The sequence below is a fragment of the Leucopleurus acutus genome (genome assembly GCF_964270905.1).
Source record: "Leucopleurus acutus genome assembly, chromosome: 5".
NCBI classification, from domain to species: domain Eukaryota; kingdom Metazoa; phylum Chordata; class Mammalia; order Artiodactyla; family Delphinidae; genus Leucopleurus; species Leucopleurus acutus.
The window spans coordinates 110,322,896-110,344,041 of record NC_139147.1 but is presented as its reverse complement, the minus strand read 5'-3'; the positions used below and the strand labels follow the sequence as shown (position 1 = coordinate 110,344,041).

At 37.9% G+C, this 21,146-nt stretch overlaps 1 protein-coding gene across 1 annotated transcript; it reads right to left on the bottom strand.

Annotated features, from left to right (window-relative positions):
- Positions 1-5,453: 5,453 nt before the first annotated feature.
- On the bottom strand, positions 5,454-5,876 carry LOC309961788 (small ribosomal subunit protein uS12m-like; the record flags this gene model as incomplete). Its single annotated transcript, XM_082839279.1, has 1 exon — positions 5,454-5,876. The coding sequence occupies exon 1, from the start codon at positions 5,868-5,870 to the stop codon at positions 5,454-5,456; it is 417 nt and encodes a 138-aa protein (XP_082695405.1). The 5' UTR covers positions 5,871-5,876.
- Positions 5,877-21,146: the final 15,270 nt, after the last annotated feature.

The window sequence follows — 21,146 nt, the reverse complement described above, 5'->3', positions numbered from 1 at the left end:
TCCTTCGAGATTCATTAGGCCTCCACACCATGCAGTTATGCTACTGTAGGCAAATTTGTTCCCAGGCCTAGATATGGATTGGCTTTTTTACATTTTCTAAAATAGGTATTTTCAAAAGGGGTGGTACTGCCCCTTTGGGGGGCAGACGGGGATATGTGAAAACCTTTGGGATTGTCACCACCATTTTCAGAGGGTCACTACTGTTATTTTGTTTGGGAAATGGGGATGTCAAATGTTCTGCTGTATGTGAAACAATCCAGCACAATAAACAATAATCTACCCAAAATGCCAATAGTGCTCTGTTGAGAAACCCAAACCCTAGAACATAAGTCATTACCTGAAATGTCACACAGAGGCTTAAGATGTAAAATGGATAAAAGCAAAGCCCAACAATGAAATAAAATTTTGGTGGAATGCCCTAAAAATCACAAAGAAAATAAAAAGTCTCACTCTCACCCAGTATTATTTAGTGCTGTTCCTGAAATTCTGACTATGCATAGGGATGGGAAACAGAAAAAAGAATTCCTTAAAAATTGTTAAAAATAATCTCTTGGGGGCTTCCCTGGTGGCACAGTGGTTAAGAATCCGCCTGCCAATGCAGGAGACACGGGTTCGAGCCCTGGTCTGGGAAGATCTTATAAGCCGCAGAGCAACTAAGCCCGTGCACCACAACTACTAAGCCTCTGCTCTAGAGCCCACGAGTCACAACTACTGAAGCCCGCGCGCCTAAAGCCCATGCTCCGCAACAAGAGACACCAGTGCAATGAGGAGCCAGCGCACTGCAATGAAGAGTAGCCCCCACTCGCTGCAACTAGAGAAAGCCCATGTGCAGCAATGAAGACCCAATGCAGCCAAAAATAAATAAATTAATTTAAAAAATAATAATTAATCTCTTGATACAGATATACTCAGTTAATAGGAACCCAATGCACCAATAATAACAGGAAAAATCAAATGGTAAGGTAATTCACAATAACAATAAAAATACAAAATGCCTAGGAATAGCCTTGATTAGAAAAGTAGGACCAATCTGAAAAGATAGCAGAAAGAAAATTTGAATATAGAAGACATCATTGACATATAGAACAATAAATGAAAAGTCATGTGCTCTTTACCAGGTAAATTATTGTTCGATAGTTGCACTCTATATTTCTTTCTTCCCCTCCTCCTCCTCCTCCTCCTCCTCCTCCTCCTCCTCCTCCTCCTCCTCCTCCTCCTCCTCCTCCTCCTCCTCCTCCCCTCCCCCTCCCCTCCCCCTCCTCCTTCTTCCTCTTCCTCTTCCTCTTCCTCTTCCTCTTCCTCTTCTTCTCCTTCATCTTCTCCTTCTCCTTCTTTTTCCCACTTTACAAAATTATTGCTGCATATATCTGGGAGAATAAGAAGGAAACTGTTATATAATGAAGTATTTGTTTGATCTTGGTGTCTGATTCCTGGGAATGAGCCTCTAAATCTTTGGAATTTCCCAAGTGATAGAAATGCCTTTGTTGGTGAACCCATCAGCCACACCTGAGTTATGCTAATGAGACAACTCATGGAAGACCCCAAGTTAACTTCAGGATGGGAGCTGGTCATTCCAGAAATGCCAACTATATTTTAGAGAATTGAGACTTTGAACCGCATGATGTCAACTCAGTGTCGAACCTCTGAGAAGGGGAGGAGTGGCCAATGATTTGATCAACCATTCCTATATAATGAAAGCCCAGTAAAAACTCTGAAGCCTGAGTGAGCTCCTGTGGTTGGTTATCATACACTGATGTGCCAAGAGAGTGGCACACTCTAAAGACACAGAAGCTTCATGTTTAGGATTCTCCCAGACTTCATCCTATGCCTGTCCCTCTTTGGCTGGTCCTCATTTGTATCCTTTATAATAGAACTGTAACTGTAAGTGTGATGCTTCCCTGAGTTCTGTGAGTCATTCTATTAAGTTGTTGAACCTGAAGGGGTAATGGGAACCCGTGAGTTTGTAGCTGGTCAGAGATGTAGGTGACCGGAGAATTCTGGAGCTTGTGGCTGGTGTCTGAAGTGAGGGGAGTCTTGTGGAGGACTGCTTAATCTGTGAAGTCTGCACTCATTCTGGGTAGTCAGTGTCAGAATTGCATTGCAGAAACAATAACAAATAAAATTTTTAGCTCAGGTGGTAAAATTAATTATATCCTTATATAAGGCAGAAATTATTTCTGTCTCATTGAGCTGCCTGTTTATTCTGAAAGACTTTATTTCAAAGGACGAATCCCAAACCGATATTCCCTTGTACTGAAGATAACACTCCATAGGTCTCTTGTGATTCTGCACATCCTCTGAGCAAAGATTGACTTGGTTCTGGACTATCATTTCAAGGATGTTTGTACAGCAGTCTTGGAAGATAGGGATAGTGTTTCCCAGCAGAGTAAAAAGCAGACATGCTTATTAACCATTATAGAAGCTTTCTCTAAGCTCAAGTTTTCTCAAGTGCAGCCCACTATGTATGCCGATGTCACCTTTTCATGTTATCTTGTGGAAATTGGGGCTCAAAGAACTGGCACAAAATAATTTTGATTCTTTGGCTACTGATACTGCTACGAATAATAAAATCTTTTGTCTTAGACCCAGGAGTCTTGAGTGTTCTACTAGCATCCATGAAACTGTGACAGACTAATTTTTTAATTTGCAGGTAGCATAATATCTCTGTACTCGTCATTGTTCTTGACACATTAGTCCTCTTGCACCTGCCTTAACACAGGTTTTCTGGCAAAGCATTATAGCTACTCCAGCCCTATCTTCCCCCCAAAAACAAACATGAATATGGTCTCAGGTGCATTTACTCTGGTGACATCTCGGGAAGCTAAAAGTAGTTAAGGATCTTTCCAACAGAGTGGCACAGAAAACATTTGGGACATTTATTGAAAATTGAATAAAATTGAAAATGAATGGAAATATTGGGTTAAATCGAATTTATAAACTGAGGTGTAAGAGAAAAAGGATTTGAGTTATGTGATATCAAATTTGGGGGTTGGGTAAGAAATATTAAACAATGTGATTTAGTTAACTCAGAAAAATAAAAGTATGAATGAATGACTCACTGATTTATATACAGATATTTATAGATAGGGAGAGAGGTAAATAGATGATAGATTGATATTTAGATAGATGATAGATATTTAGATAGATAGATGCAAAGATAGATTTATAAATGTTCTCTAAAATCTAAGGGCAGTAATAGTGTTGAGTTCATGGGCATTACAGCTAAGAAACTAAGATGAAACCCAGAAAACACTAAATGGTCAATTTATTATAAGTACATTCTTATTTATTCAATTGGAGACATATACATTTAGTATCTGACAAGCCTGGGCATGAGTGCACATAAAATTAATGTGGAGCATTCATGGCTAGAAAGAAATACTATTTTTAAACCTGGAAGTTGAGAATAAAAGTGTCAGTAATTCAGGTCTCTAGATCTTCCTCTCTGTGAAACTAACTTGGTAGGAATCCTAACTAAGGGAGTCTAACATAACCCATGTTGTATAAGAACAACTATTAATCTGTCCTCATCTTCATGTAAAAAATGTTTGGGCCAAATGAGTGCCACAATCCCTGCTGGAAAATGAGTCTAGTCACTTGATCACCTTGACCATTATGAAAATCATGAAAACCAAAACGATACCAGTTTTTGAATAGCAGTATATTTTTCCTAAAGCTTGATGTTTGTATTTGGAACGCAAATCTTTTGCTGTGGTCTGAGTTGGCGAACTTGGCCTTTCTGGTATGACTTCTGACCCTGTTAATAAATTACTTTCAGATTCCCAAAGATAATACCTACCTAGTTCAGTGAATTATCAAGTCCCTTGTTAATCAAATCTTTTAAAAGCAGCTACTAAACTGATTGCGGCAGGAGGTACAGAAAGAGGATGGTGTAGAGGGCATAAACAGTATAAATTACTCAGTTTTCTTAAAGAGCTTTCATCAAACAGGCAAGATAAGATCAGGAAAAACGCAAAAAATGCTGTATATAATTAATGATGAAAATTCTGATAGTCCAAGAGCTGTAAAAGCAGATGGTGATGAAGAAAAATGTAAATAACTTGGAAGGAAAGGCCTCTTAGAGAAGGCAAGGCTTTAAACTTTTGAGAGAACTTGAAGGATGAAGGAGACAAAAATGGAGGTAAAGTTACAGAGAAAGGAAGAAGAATAAATATAGGACTAGGAAGGAGAATAGCATGCCTGGTTTGAGGATTACTTTTAAGGAGTAGAGGGAAAATCAGTCAATTTATAGGATGAGCCTTAAATTGTAAGCACAGGAAATTAGATTTGGTGTGGTAAGAACTAAGAAGACACCACAGACTATAGAGCAGAGGGGTTTTGTTTGTTTGTTTGTTTTTTGCGGTACGCAGGCCTCTCACTGTTGTGGCCTCTCCCGTTGCGGAGCACAGGCTTTGGACGCGCAGGCTCAGCGGCCATGGCTCACGGGCCCAGCCGCTCCGCGTCATACGGGATCTTCCCGGACCGGGGCATGTCCCCTGCATCGGCAGGCAGACCCTCAACCACTGCGCCACCAGAGAAGCCCTAGAGCAGAGTTTTAAGTTTTTTAAAAATCTGTCAACTTAGAATTCTTCACCCAGGAAAAATACCTTTCAAAACAAAGGTAAAATTACAACTTTTCTGAAATACAAAAGCTGGAAGAATTCATCGCTAGTAAACTTTTTGCTCTGAGAAATATTAAAGTCTTTTAAGCAGAAGGAAAATGACACCAGATGAAAGTATGGATCCATGCAAAGGAATGAGAAGCAACAGAAATAGTAATTACATAAGTGGAAAGACTTTATTATTATTTAAATGTGTTTAAAAGCTAACAGACTGTTTAAAGAAAAAATAATAGCAGTATATGGTCTGTAACATATGTAGAAGTGAAATATATGATAACAGTGTCACAAAGGCCAGGTAAGGGAGATATGGAAGTATACTACTGTGAAGTTTATTTTTTTTGTTGTTGTTATGCACATAAAGCATCCAGTTTAATCTTCACCAAATCCAATAAAGGGGATACTGCGAGTGGAGCTATTTTTTTCTGCAGGAGGAAACTGAGGTCAGAAGGGATGTCAGTGGCCAAGACCACACAGAGGGTGAATACCACACAAGGGGGTTCTGGTAACAACCTGGGTCGGGTGGGGACGGGGCGATGTCTCTGTGTATATTGCAACCCCTTCCCAGTTGATGGCAGTACAGCAGAAGAGGTCCCTGGCATCAGCATGGAAATCAAGGGTGTTGGGAGAGGGGCGCCTTTTTTCTGATTCACACCCAGGGCCACTATGGGTTAATGGTGGCCCTGATGGAAGAGGTGGCCAGGCTTTGAACCAGGGCCAGCTACTTCTAGAGCTGGAGTAGCTTCCCAAGGACACTGCAGGAGCCCCGTGGGGAAGGTTGTTTTTCTGCCGTGAACACCCACCCGCTGTATCCGGGGGGAGGTGGGGAGGGGGTCACCACTTCTGCACATGGCCACAGTCGTACTTGCTGCGCACATCGGTGAACTTGACGCCTGGCAGGTCCTGCCTGCAGCTGCCCTGCACGAGCATGACGTGTTGCTCCTGTAGGCTGTGGACCTCTCTGGGAATGAAGCAGACAGCCTCCCGACCAGTGCTGAGCTGCACGTGGCTGCATTTGCGGTTGGCCGAGTTGGGCTTCTTAGGCTTGCAGATGAACGTACTCAGGACCACGCCCTTCAGCTGCTGCCGGCCAGCCGAGGGGCCCACTTTCGCAAGCGGATACTTCAGAGGTCCCCGGCGGTGCATCTGGTTCAGGGTGGCTGTGGGACGCGTGGCCCAAGGCAAGGAGGCCAGGGCTAGGCCATGATTTAGGAATGTGCTGAGGCCACAGAGAAGGCCGGACCAGGACATCCCGCCGCCTGCAACATCCCAACCCTAGCCGGGTCCACAGACACGTGGAATCCAGCCTCTCTCTGTTGTGAAGTTCTTATATTATACATGCAGTGGTATATCATTTAGGCAAATTGTGATAAGTTAAACATGTATACTTTGAACCTAAAGCAACCCTACACACACAGACACACACACACACATACATGCTCACACACAACAAAGAATTATAACTAAGCCAGTAAAAGAGATAAAATGAAATAATAAAAAAATACTTAATCCAAAAGAAGTCAGAAAAAGCAATAAAGGGGAACAAAGAACGTATGGAAAAATAGAAAACAAATAATGGTAGATTTGCCCTCAGCTATACCTATAATCACATTAATTATTAATGATCAAAGTACTCCAATTAAAAAATTGGATTTTAAAAAAGAGCAAGACCCAAATATATGCTGCTTAGAAGAAACCTACTTTAAATATAAAAACACAAATAGGCCAAAGCTAAAGGGTGGGAAAAGATATACTATGTGAGCATTAATCACAAATATTAGTGTAGATTTTAGAGCAAAGGATATTATCAAGGATAAAGAGGTCCATTTAATAAATGATAAAGGACTCAATTCATTCAAAGGACATAGAATTCTAAATGGTTTCATGCCTAATAACAGAGCTGCAAATTACATGAAGGAAAACTGATAAGTCTGTGAAGAAAAGTAAACAAACCCACAATTATAGATGGAGTTTTCAACACACCACTCAATAATTTATAGAACAGGTAGACAGAAAATCAATAACAATATATTGATTTGAATAGCAAATCAATAACACTTGAATAACACTATCAACCAGATTGAGACTATTCCACCCGGAAACAACAAAATACACAGTTTTTCAACTGCACATTAAGTATTTACCAAAAATAAATCATATTCAGGGCAAAAAACAAGTTTTATTAAACTAGGAAGGATTCATGTTATACAAAATATGTTGTGTAGCCATGATGGAGTTAAATTAGAATCAATAATAGAAAGATACCTGAAAAAATACTGCAAAATAGCCCAGAAGTCAAAGAAGAAATGTTTTAAAAAACAGAAAATACTTTAAACTGAATGAAAATGTGGGATACAGCTAAAGCAATACTTAGGGGGAAATTATAGCAGCAATGGCCATATTTGAAAAGAAAAAAGGGAACAAATTAATAACTTCAATTTCTACATAAAGAAAAGTAAGTTAAACTCAAATTAAGGACTTCCCTGGTGGCACAGTGGTTAAGAATCTGCCTGCCAATGCAGGGGACACTGGTTTGATCCCTGGTCCAGGAAGATCCCACATGCCACGGAGCAGCTAAACCCGTGTGCCACAACTACTGAGCCTGCGCTCTGGAGCCAGTGAGCCATAACTACTAAGCCCGCGTGCTACAATTACTGAAGCCCACACACCTAGAGCCTGTGCTCCACAACAAGAGAAGCCTCCGCAGTGAGAAGCCCGCACACTGCAACGAAGAGTAGCCCCTGCTTGCCGCGACTAGAGAAAGCCCTTGCCCAGCAACAAAGACCCAACACAGCCCCCCCAAAAAAAAACCACACACACACACCACCAAAAAAAACAAGCAACTAAACAAACAAAAAATTCAAATTAAGCGGAAGAAAGGAAATGATCAAAGCCAAAATCAGTAAAATCCAGAAAGAATAATAGAGAAAATTAATGAAATCAAAACCTGGTTCTTTATGAAGATCAAAAAAACTGATAAATCTCTAGCAAATCTGATCAGTCTGACGGGTCAGAAAAAACAAAGACATAAATGACCAGTATCAGAAATGAGAAAGGCAACATCACTACATATCCTACACATACTTAAAGGATATTAGAGGATACAAAAAGGATAATAAAGGAATGTTATGAACGTTATGCCAATAATGTTAAACACTCAAATAATAAACACTCAAGGAGTTGATAACTGGAATAGCCCAATATCTATTAAAATACTGAGTTTATAGTTAGAAACCTTCCCATAAAAGGAATTCTCCCAAACATTGAAGGAAGAAATGTTACCAACCCTAAACAAAGTCTTTGAGAAAATTGAAAAGAAAAATATACTTCCCAACTTATTTATGGTTTCAGCACTACCCTAAAAACAAAATCTGAAAAGACACTTCAGGAAAGCTACATACTAATATCCCTTATGAACATAATGCAAAATTTCTATGCAACCTGAAGTCCTAACCTATGTCTTTGGTGATTATAAAGTGGTTGCTCCCAATGTTCTCACTTTTATAGTTACAACTGGTTTATATAACAATTAGCTTCACTTCTGCTTTTATAATTTGTATAGGGACATATTTCCCAGGTTTGAAGCCAATTTTGTTAACTTTTTAATGAAGTTTAATGAACATATAGAGAAGTGACTCTTTATAGAGCCCAGCTCAATGAGCTTTCATACACTAGACATACCTGTTTAACCAGATCCAGATTAAAAACAACAGATTTAACTCAAGCAATTGTATAGGCTTGGTAAACTCAAAATCTCCAAGATAGGGATTCAGGCTAGAGACCAAGGGAAGAGTTGCAGCTTGATTCCAAAGGCAGTCTGCTGGCAGAATCTCCTCTTGCTTGGTAGGGGTGAGGTGGGGTAGTTTCAGTCTCTGAAATTTTAAATGACACATAAGACCAGTTGATTTAATAGATATATACAGGGCATTCCATCTAAAAATAGCAGAATACACATTATTTTCAAGTGCACATGGAACATTCTCCAGGATAGATAACATGGTAGGCCACAAAGCAAGTCTCAACAAATTTAAGAAGATAAAAATTGTATCAAGTATCTTTAAGATCACAACAGTATGAAACTAGAAGTCAATTACAGGAAGAAAAATGGATAAAACACAAATATAAGGAGACTAAAGAACACGCTACAAAAAAACCAATAGATCAATGAAGAAATCAAAGGAGAAATCAGAAAATACCTTGATACACATTAAAATAAAAGCACAACTTTCCAAAATGTATGGGACACAGCAAAAGCAGTTCTAAGAGATAAGTTTATAGAGATACAGGCCTAATAAAGAAACAGAAACATTCTCAAATAAACAATTGAATCTACCATCTAAAGGAACTAGAAGAAGAACAAACTAAGCCCAAAGTCAGCAAAATAATAAAGATCAGAGTGGAAACAAAATAGCAACCCCCCCCCTCAAGAAAACCAAAAAACAAAAGAAAACAAAACAAAGACCAATGAAACCAAGAGCTGGTTTCTTGAAAAGATGAATAAAATTGATAAGGCTTTATCCAAACTCATCAAGAAAAAAAGAGGGTCCAAATCAGTAAAATCAGAATTTGAAAAGGAGAAATAACAATGGATATCACAGAAATACAAACAATAATAAGAGAATACTCTGAACATTTATATGCCAACAAATTGGACAACCTAGAAGAAACGGATAAATTCCTAGAAAAAAAAGTGGTCTTCCAAGACTGAATCAGGAAGAACTATATAATCTGAACAGGCTGATGACTAGTATTGAAATTGAATCAGTAATCCAAAAACTCCCAACAAAGTTCCAGGACTGGATGGCTTCACAGGGGAATTCTACCAAACACATGAAGAAAGTTAATACCTATCCTTCTCAAACCATTCCAAAAAATTGAAGAGGAGGAAACACTTTCAAATTCATTCTATGAGGCCACCATTACCCTGATACCAAAACCAAAGACACTATCAAAAAGAAAAAAACAAACAAAATTACAGGCGAATATCCCTGATGAACATAGATGCAAAAATCCTCAACAGGGCTTCCCTGGTGGCGCAGTGGTTAAGAGCCTGCCTGCCGATGCAGGGGACACGGGTTCGTGCCCCGGTCCGGGGAGATCCCACATGCCGCAGAGCGGCTGGGCCCATGAGCCATGGCCGCTGAGCCTGCGCATCTGGAGCCTGTGCTCCGCAACGGGAGAGGCCACAACAGTGAGAGGCCCACGTACCGCAAAAAAAAAAAAAAAAAAAATTAGGCAGAAGACCTGAATAGGCATTTCTCCAAAGAAGATCCAGATGGCCAATAGGCACATGAAAAAATGTTCAACATCACTAACCATCAGGGAAAAGAAAGTCAAAGCCACAATAAGATATCACCTCACACCTGGCAGAATGGCTATTGTCAAAAAGACAACAAATGATAAGTGTCGGTGGGGATGTGGAGAAAGGGAACCCTTGTGCACAATTGGTGGGAATGTAAATTGGTGCAGCCACTGTGGAAAACAGTATGGAGGTTCCTCAAAAAATTAAAAATAGAACTGTCATGCAATCCAGGAATTCCACTCCTGGGTATATATCTGAAGAAAATGAAACCACTTATTTGAAAAGATATATGCACACCAGTGTTCATAGCTGCATTATTTGCAATAGCCAAGATATGGAAGCAACCTAAGTGTCCATCAACAGATGAATGGATAAAGAAGATGTGGTATATATATTATTGGACCTGGAGAGTATTACACTCAGTGAAATAAGTCAAACAGAGAAGACATATGATATGTTTTCACTTATACGTGGAATCTAAAAAATAAACAAATGAATATAAGAAAACAGAAACCAACTCACAGATACAGAGAACATACTAGGGTGGTTACCAGTGGAGAGTGGGGTAGATGTAGGAAGAAGACAGGGGAAGGGAATTGAGAGGTACAAATTACTATAAATATGTAAAATAAATAAGGTACAAGGATGTAATGTACAGCACAGGGAATATAGCCAATTATTTTATACTAACTTTAAGTGGAGTATAATCTATACAAATATTGAATCACTATGTTGTGCTCCTGAAACTAATATAATATTGTAAATCAACTATGTTTCAATTAAAAATAAAACATAAAAACAAAAAACACCTTCACAGAAATATCTGGAAGAGTGTTTGACCAAATATCTGGCACCTTGACCCAGCCAAGCCAACATATAAAATTCACCATCACAGGGTGACTCATCCTTCTGGTATGAAGACTCCCACACTCTGCCACATTGACCAAGTGAGGGCTCCTGGGCCAATCCAAGTTATAAAAACTAATAAAGCATAATGTCTTAATTTTATAGATTTAAATACACTTCACAGTATGTATATACATTTCAAAAATTTTAGTCCTTTGAAGTTCCAATTTTTAGGAAAAAAAATTTTTATTTGAGGTATAATTGATATATAACATTGTATTAGCTTCAGTCGTACAACATAATGATTTGATATATGTGTATACTGTGAAATGATTACCACAATAAGTTTATTTTTATATCCATCACCACACATAGATACAAATATTTTTTTCTAGTGATGAAAATGTTTAACATTTACTCTCAGCCACTTTCAAACATACAGTACATTATTGTTAACTATAGGCATCATGCTATACATTACATCCCCTGGACTTATTTATAACTGGAAGTTTGTACCTTTTGATCATCAAATGTTTTTAAATACAAATTAAAGTTGTAATTTTACCTTCCAGCCAGAATGGGTTGTCTTTTAATATATTATGGTTGTGTTTTTCTTCCTAAATGATGCAAGGATTTTTAAAAAGCAGTACTGGTATAAGTGAAAAAGGTGTGTCTTAGTTTAAACAGTTTGGTAAAAGAAAATCTTTGGTATTGATTTATGTCATCATTTCCAATACTGGTTTTCTATTCATTTATTTTATTCATCGTTACTTAACCATTACCTACACTTTACTTTCAAGTTTCTTAGAACACAACCGCTTAGTCAAACAATGATTTGGAAAGCAGTTTAACTCATGGGAAACTAAATTCTCTATAAAATATAACTGCATCCTTTTATGACCTGTAAATTCCCTGTTGTTTACGTATTTTTTGCATTGTATTTCTTAAATAAAGGTCTTCAGAGAAGTCTAAGATGCATTCATATTTGGCCAGTGGATATTTTTACGCTCTGTATTTTGAGTAAGGAAGAATCTATTTAAATTCTCTAACAAGAGGAAATGCATCTACTTCAGACAATTGAGTTTTAACAAACTCAGTTTCATTTTTATTAGGGTTTCACTCTGAGAAATAGCTGATGACATTATTTGCTTTGTCCTCCTTGGCGATTCAGTTTCACCTTTGTATATACAATAGTGGGGAAACGCTGTAGCCTGGACAGTTTTGGTTTACATTTGGCCTCCTCGAATTTCATTGTAATAGTTTTGTTTGGCATCCAAATTCTATGTAAGTCCCAGTTTATATTCCCCTTCAACTGAATAATTACTAGTCATCACATTTCCATAGTCCCTGTCAACATTTTTTCCTTTCAGTGGTACGGGAAAGTGGTACTGGAAATTTTTGTTCTGATTGTGTTTGTTTGCCAAGGGCATTTATTACCAAGACTTGATAAAGGGTCTGATTGGGCCATATTTTCTTCAGCTGGTTCTACTCATACTCAAGAGCTTGACTGGCTAGGCTGGTTGGTTTGTTTAAATTCAGAGTTGTCTTTTTCCCCCATTACATGCTTTCATGATCTGGAAAGTTTTAGGGAATTATTTTTTTAATCAATTCCAGGATCTTTTGAAAACTAGAAATGTAGCCAAAATAACTTCACTTGAAGCTGCTTTTTCACTTGAAAAGCAGCATAGCGTAAGTTAACAGCTCAAACTTTGGACACTTGAGCCACACGTATAGGTTTGAGTGCTGGCCCCAAGACTTACTAACCTCTCCGTGTCCTGATGCCTAGTCTTACAAATGGGGAAACTAATAGTTACCTACTGTCAAAGGTTGCTGTGAGTAATGCCTTACACACAGTAAGTGCTGAGTGTTTGTTATGGAGTGCTAGATATACTCTGTCTTTGGAGTAGTTCAATAAATTAAATCACTTAGATATTTAGTAAACTCTGTAGTAGGCTAGTTGAATTAATCAAAGGCTAGTCTCCATACAGATACTCCTTTAAATTCAATTAATATAATTTAGATGCATTAAACAACCTTAGTGCTTCTCCTAGGAATAAATATTAATCATGAACCCACATGTTTCTAAATTATTCCAGTAAAATGATAGCTCCCTCTTAAAAGTCTTTAAATCCATATTACCATATTTCATCTATTTAAAGACACTTTTTTCATGTTTTAGCATCTTTTAGGATACATTTTACAATCTGAGATTGTAAATCACAATCACAGTCAGGCCTTGCCCAAACATTCTATAGTTCAGTCCTCTCCTGGCTTTCAAATTCCCATCATTGAGTTAAATGCCTGGTTAATACTATATGTGTTGAGTTTAATTGCCATAATAAATGTCTATTAAAAGATTACTGTGTACCTCAGCATTAAAACAAAGAAGTTATTGTGTCTGCAGGAAGGCATGGAAACAGAGCACTTGGGTATATATTTGATACTGAAGAAGCAGATATTCATCTTTGAAGGGATAGTCACAGTTCCATTTTTTCATGCATCAAGTTCTTTATAGGATCTAAGAAAGGATAAAAAAAGTATAAAAATGTTATAATATAGTTTGTTCCTGAAATACATGCAACTGTCCACAGACACCTTCTAGTAAGGTCGGTAGTTTGTGGGGGAAAACCTGCAAATTATATTGGAGAAATCTTTTAAAAAATCTTTGTGTTGGGCAATACTGTATTGGGCAATACTATGTGGAAAACCACAATATTCCACAGTATTATGTGGAAAACACAGACATCAACAACACTAGGTAAAAGGTGATTCAGAGATATTGGACTCAAAACATGAAGAAGTTTAAGAAATACCTTCATTAATTTAGTGTATTAATATTTTCCTTTTTATACTTAAGAAAAGAAATCTATGATTTTAAAAAATTACATTACAAGTCAAAAAGAGCTCTTTCAATAAATATTAAAAATCTAAGCGATACATAGACAAGGCATATATCTTAACTGGCAGCATTGCTTTCTTCTTTTCTGATATATAAAATAATAGCACAAATTAAATTGATGGGATATTATATTTGATGAAATATAATAAGCATCAGTAACAGTTTCAAACAGTACTTCTCGAACTATCTGTGGTAAAGAGCCTAGTTATTTTAATTTCTAATCCATCATAAATAGATATTTTGTAAAGTATAAGAAAAATGAGAATAAAAGAACAAAAATATAAGCTCATTCTTTACATTGTTAGATATAACAAATGTACAATTACTCCTTCAAATTGCTCTGAACGTTTCCCAGTGCTGACTCTCACATTCTGAACTTATCTTACCCCAGACCAGTAACATTTTGCAGACAAGCCCAGTTCGAGGACCACACTTTGAGCATTACTGATCTTTGTCGCTATGGAAGAGACTTAATCATTGAATTGTCAAATATTCTCAATGATGCCAGGTGGAGTTCAGAAAAAAATGAAACTCAGGTTTTCTTTCTTAAACACATCATCTTATATCTGATTGAACTTGACAGTTTATAAAACACTTGTACCAAGGAAACCTTCCAGTCAAGTTAGCTGCATAATTTCAGGCTTTGATGCATATTCTCTACCACAAATACATACAGTGGGGTAACAGAGGCCAAAAAACCATAGCCCACCTCAAAAACAAGATCAGCATTTTTACTGGACAGAAGTGCAAAACAAAGAGCAGGGACAAAGCCAGAAGAAGACAATTGTAGTCAGAAGTTTAGCCAAGGCCGAGTAAACAGACCAATGCTAGAAGGCAACAGAAATATTGTACTCAAACCAATGCAAGAAGGCAACGGTAATACTTGCTCCTCAAGCAGGAGGCTGGAACGAGGCTCCCGAGCTGGTGAGAGGACATGGACAAAAACAGCTTCTAGGGGCTTCCCTGGTGGCGCAGTGGTTGAGAGTCCGCCTGCCGATGCAGGGGACACGGGTTCGTTCCCGGGTCTGGGAAGATCCCACATGCCGCGGAGCGGCTGGGCCCGTGAGCCATGGCTGCTGAGCCTGCACGTCCGGAGCCTGTGCTCCGCAACGGGAGAGGCCGCAACAGTGAGAGGCCCGCGTACCACAAAAACAAAAACAAAAACAAAAAAAAACAGCTTCTAATTCAAACTCTGCAAGAACCTGTGAGCTGAAGAGGCAAGGATGTAAAGATACCATGTTTCAGCCAGTCGCTGGACCAAGCCTCCTGCTGGTTCATCAGTGGATCTGCAATGTCTTCAGCTATCAAAGTGCTTTCATGTGCCTCCACTAAAGTGACCCTCTCAACTGCATGTGTATTATGTAGGGAAACTGGATGTATATTATTATTCCTGTTTTACAAATGAGAAAACTGAGGCTCAGAGAGGTTACCTAGGATCATACAGCATTAAAGCAAATATCAGAATCAGGACTAAGAATCAGCCGTGTAATATGCCCAACCTACTGTGTATCTGAAAAACACCACTTGAGATAGATAAGATAGTTGAAGTTAATAGAATTGCTAGCAGAAAACTTGTTCTTTGCTTCCAAATTCAAGTATTTTAAAATTAAAACTGAATAGGTATTATAATTTGTGTCTCTTGCAATAATTTCCCATCTCAAACCAAAGGATGTCAGTATTTTCAATAAAGTTTCAACAGTAGGGGAAGTGGATAAACTTTTGCCTTTTACAGTTTAGTTTATTGGTTTCCATCTAGTATTATCAAACACTAAGGGGGAAGAGGATCTACAAGAAAGAAAGAGGATTTTCTTATTTTATTAGGTGGGGAGAAAACCAGCAACAATATAATCTAAAGCCTGAACAGGACTTTTCAAAGTGTTGAGAAGACGATTGAAAAAGATATGCTTGCATACATCCTGGAATTTTCAAAATAGTTCCAATTTCATATAACTTTAGTTCTTCTAATTAACAATGCTTAGCAGGTTATAAATAAATGTGACTTAATGCCAATGCACTATATAAATCAAGTCATAAAGTAGGAAAAAGCCTTTTGTCAGATCTTTTAGCCAGATTTTTTTTTTAAATTCAGAAGTTCTAGGCTACATTTGAGGGAGGGTCTCTGAATCCGAAGTACCAACCAGATGACTTCGGAGTCACCCTTGAGCAGATACAGAAATTAGTACAGGAAACACAGTTAAAATATCAAACATGAGAATCCTGTAAACTAGAGACACCCTTACTTTGCCCAAGTTCCTAACAAAAGTCCCTCTGAACTATCTCCTTGCTGGCAAACAATAAAAGTTCCAGTCCTCTGCTCTTCCCTTCTCTAACCTCACCAATTACTTTGTTCATCTAAGTAACATGTACAGGAAAGGATACGCCATTCTAAAAACCTTGAAATTATGTGGAGTTTCTTAGAACTTATAGAAAATAGGGTTATGCTTTTTAGATAAAAAGTAAATATATATTTATGTTTTTTAATGTATTCTTATTCAATGCTTCTTTACTGTTCTGATGAGACATTAAAAGCCATATTATATTATCAAACTTAGATGTGTTTATATGTACACACTTCTTGCGTACATGCGGCCTTCCACATGACTTGACATATAATTTCTTGTTTGCACTTTGAGGTTAAGAGAAGTTATATGATTATTTCAGTGCATACAATGGGAGGGTAGGAAATGAACACATCTTGATTCCTTATACTGTGGATAAGATACTAGAAATGATTATTCCAACTTCTTTAAAAGCAATCTGGAGCGTTGCCCTTAACCCCAAAATCCATTAGGGAAATATTAGCTCACTTAAAAATTGTTCATGCTTCAGAACAGTCTGTTTCCTTCAAGGTTGTAAAATAGGATAAATAATGAAGAGACTCTTGAAATGTCTCTTAGTTTACATCATAGCAATTAAGAGTATTCAAAAACAAACCATAAAGTGCTTATGATTTACATGTTTAGCCAAGCACTTATAAACTGAGGGTCATTTTTTCTTTTTAATTTCTAAAATGGGAATTTCTTACCTCATATAAAGAAGTAGGAAAATGTTTATATTTTTCCCTTTGTTCCTCTTACTGTGTGGCTTTTCACAGAATCTTGGTGAGTGGAGAATCTTGGCTCCAAATGGAGCCACAATTCCATTTGGCGATTGCCCTTACAGATCAGATTCTGGGGGAAAAAAATAAAGATTAAAGCCAGTTATGACACAGGCTTATTCCCAAACAATGGCTAAAATTAATGTGTTTCTAACTATTTGAGTATCCAAATAATGCTCAAAATCCTTTTCTACATAAAAGAGAAAGTTGCCAGAACTTAGTGTTAGTCCTTTACTGATGGAAAATGATGTCTCGATTCTTATAGAGATTATTCACCTCCAAATAAGCTATTTAATTGCAATATGCAGGTACTTATTTATAGTTTGGTAGTTGGCATACACTTCTGGTTTCAGGACTCCTACTGCTCTGAAAAACATCTAGCAGTGTCTGGCAGCTGACATTTATAGATATATCATTATCAAGATTTGAAGCAGAAGCTCAAGAAATCTTTTGTCAGATCTTTTAACCTGATTTTTTTTTTTTTAATTCAGAAGCTCTAGACTATATCTGGGCAAAAGTCCCTGAATCATATCAGGAGTTAATGAGTTAAGGTATTTGTTTAGTAAGCACGTATTAAATACTTTGTATTCAGACACTGTTTTAGGTGCTGGTGATAAGACTGATAAGACATGATGCCTACCCCCAAGGAGCATATACAGTCTAAAAGGAAGAGAGGGCCACCAAAACAACAAATTTAGTAAAGCTTTGTAGGTGCTATGCTAGAAGTGTATATATGGGTTCATAAAAGGAGGGAGGGGCTGACGATTGGATGGAGCCACGAGGAGTCAGGATACTGGTCAACAGAGAAGGTGAGGCTGGAATTAAACCTAGAGAAAATTCTGGTTTTCATCAGGAAGTATAGGTTGTGTGGGCCCATGAAGGAGAGTCACATGAGTCAGGGCACAGTGGTAGGAAACAGCAGTATGGAACGTTTGGAGAACCTGGGGTATTTTGCTGTGCTGTGAGCATCAGATACAAGAAGAATTGTGTTCAGTGAGCTGTCAAGCTGAAGAGGAGAGCGTGAACCAGAGTAGAGGACCTTGTATCCCAGGTCAGAAGTTTAAACTAAACCCTATGAACTCGTAGCAATAGAGAGTAGAATGGTGGTTGCCAGGGGCTGGGGGGCGGGAAAAATGGGGAGAGGTTAATCAAAGGATACAAAGTTCTAGTTATAAGATAGATAAGTTCCAGGAATCTGATGCACAGCATGGTGACTATACTGTATTGTGTAGCTGAAAATTGCTAAGAGAGTAGATCTTAAATGTTATCACCAGAAAAGAAAGGTAATCAGGTGAGGTGATAGATGTGTTAATTAACCTTACTGTGGTAGTCATTTTGTAATACATACGTGTATCAGATCATCACACTGTACACATTAAACCTACACAATATTAATGTTAATTATAACTCAATAACGTTTAGGAAAAAACCCTGTTAATAAAGCGCAACCTTTGATAAAGTCTAAAATGGTAGGAACACCATCAGATTTGAATATTACAAATTGGAGACGGTTAGATAAGGAACAGGGACTCTATAGCAAGAGTCAGTGAAGGGTGGTGAAAATCTGAATTAAGGCAGTGCTGATTAGAGTAGAGGAGGAGACAGAGAGAATATATTTTTAGGAAGCAGAATCCAAAGAGCTTGACCACAGATTGAATGAACTGTTGGAGAGATATATGGATCAATGCTTTGCTGATCTATTCCCTAGGCCCTATTATTATCAATGAAATTAATCTGTAAGACACCTGGATTTGAAAATGAATGCCTGTGAGGAAGGGTAATACTTCTGATATTTAACAACCTCAGATTTAATAGCCCAGGCACTCATGCTGGTTTTCAACATGGAACCAGGGCCAGGAGTGCCCTTGCTGAGCCAGGAATTAACCCCTTAGTAGCGGGATCATTGAGAGGTCTAGCAGAGTCCAGGGGAAGAATTGGGGTGGCAGGGGTTGTGGTGGTGGAGGGGTTAATTATTTACCAAATGAGCAAGAAGTCTTTAGCATTTTAACAACTGGTATGGCTGAATATTATTAGCTCTGGCTGTGGTGAAGAATAAAAATAGTAAGCCCTCAGAGAGATTTACCCCATTTCTAAACAAATCAGTAATGACATAAATTCATAGGAATCCTCATCTGTGTATCACCAAGCACCATCTTCCAGTTCAAGGTATGGTAAAAAGGGAAAAATAGTTGAGCGCTGGGAGAAATAAGCTGGCTTTCTGGCTCTGCTCTTTAATATTGTATGACCTCAGGCAAATATTTAACATTTCTGAACTTCATTATTTTCCTTTATAGAATGGAACTAATAGCATTTACCCTACTACCTCCCAGGGCTGAAGTGTGGATCAAGTAACATAATATATACAAAAGAGCTTTTGTCAGTTGTGAACCTCTCTGTTAAAGTTGGTTATTGTTACGACGATATTAATGCCGTAACCTGAGTTTCCCTAGGCGTCCTCAGGCTGTGGAAGGCTTAATGACATAGGAATGACATTAATTTAAGCTGCAATAGATAGCCTTTGTTCCTGCCTGCTGACTTAGGGTCTCAGCCCATGGAAGCATTCTCCTGAGGACTTACCAGAGCTCTTAAACCAGTTTGACCTTCACCCTCAGCAGCACAACCTTTTCTGGCCACCATCTTAAAGAATGGTTGTTGCTTCTCCTGATTCAAATGAATACCTTCCCATGACACTGCAGTCATGTCACTGCTTCTGCAGTGTCCCCTCAACCACTGCACTGTCCCACCAGACACTATGGTTGGGCACCACTTCCTGCTGGGAACTCCCACTGGGGCCCACACAAGGGTAGAAGAGCTACGCTGAGTCTAAGGCAGTGATTCTCAACCCCAGCTGTACACTAATCTCTCCTAGGAAGATTTTAAAATATCCATGCGTAATCCCTCCCCCACCAGACTAATGGAAACCACATCCGTGAAGTTAGAGCCCAGGTATCAGTATTTTTAAAAACACACAAGTGATTCTGATTTGAGTGAGTGTTGAAGGTCACCCTGTGGGTGGGTGGAGCACCTGTTTCTCCCCTGCCATGTTTCACCTGTTAGGCTGCAAAACTGCATCTCATGTGCCCCCCTGCCTTAGAGAGGCTCTCCAGAGCTGTAGCAGAAACTGCTACATTACATTTCTCTTTATTTTTTAAATCAGTAGTGATTGCATTTACTCCTTTAGGTGTGAGAAAGCACTGTTTTATTTTTACCTCATACTATATCCTTGTATTATTTATGTGTTTTATAATGTGGTACATAAGTACATAAAGAAATGTATATTTGTATGCTCAAAATATTTTGCTTACAGGGCTGTGGGAACAAAATTTTGTAGAAGACTATTGTCTTCCTGGCATTTATGACATTTCTATAGTTTCTTAATGTAAAATTGACTTAATTTTTCTAATCTGAAAAAATATCTACAACTCATTTATTGAATGGTCTCATATATGGGCTGTTAAAATTCATGAAATAATTGAAGTTCCTAAATACTAAAAGTACTAGTGAAAGCCACAAGCTTAAAAGGGATTTTTTTTTTTTTGAGAAAGAGGGTCAAACTGGTCTCCTGATTCCAAAACCAAGGGTGTTTTAAAAATATTTAAATATTACATATTTAAATGCTATATATTAGTACACATATATACAAAATAAAGAAAATTTTGCCTGTGAAATAAAAATAATAACTTTGAAATTACAGAGAGAGACTTTCTCAGATGTTTTCCAATCTGGAAGTAAAATACTAATATGTATTTTAGTTAAGTGGAAGGCCTCAACCACAAGACTTTTTTCTTTCAGGATAATTTTGTAAACAGTATACTCCTTAATTAAGCAACAGCAAAATGCCCATCTAAGTGACTCATCTATACTACATTGCTGAGGGATTTTAAAAAGGCTCCATTTACTAATACAAGTTCCCCACAAATAGTTTTATACACAGATACACACACATCCCTTTTTCATTCTGTGCTGTGAATTATTTACCCCACTATACAACTGTCCTAAATAAGTTATTAAAACAAAGTAGTTATAGAAAGCCTAAGTGGTCATGTTATAAAAGCTTTGAATTTTATTGGAAGATGGAAAAAACATTTCCTGTCATTGTCAAATCAAAACTCTCTTGGGCCCTAGCACAAGGCCTTTCAAAAGCAGCAGTCAGGATTGAGATGGGAAAACTTTGCCCATGTAAGAACCTCAGCTTCACTTTGTTTAGAAAGTGATGACTGAAGTTTAATTCATTGGATTACATGGCCCAGAAGTGCTGTACCAGCTTGGATCTACTTTGAGTTTCCTTAGTAAGTTGGTGTGTTTTAGTTCAAAGATGTGAAGACCTGTTTGTTGGTAACTGTATGGAAACATTTAACAAACTATATTAAGGTTACCTTCAGG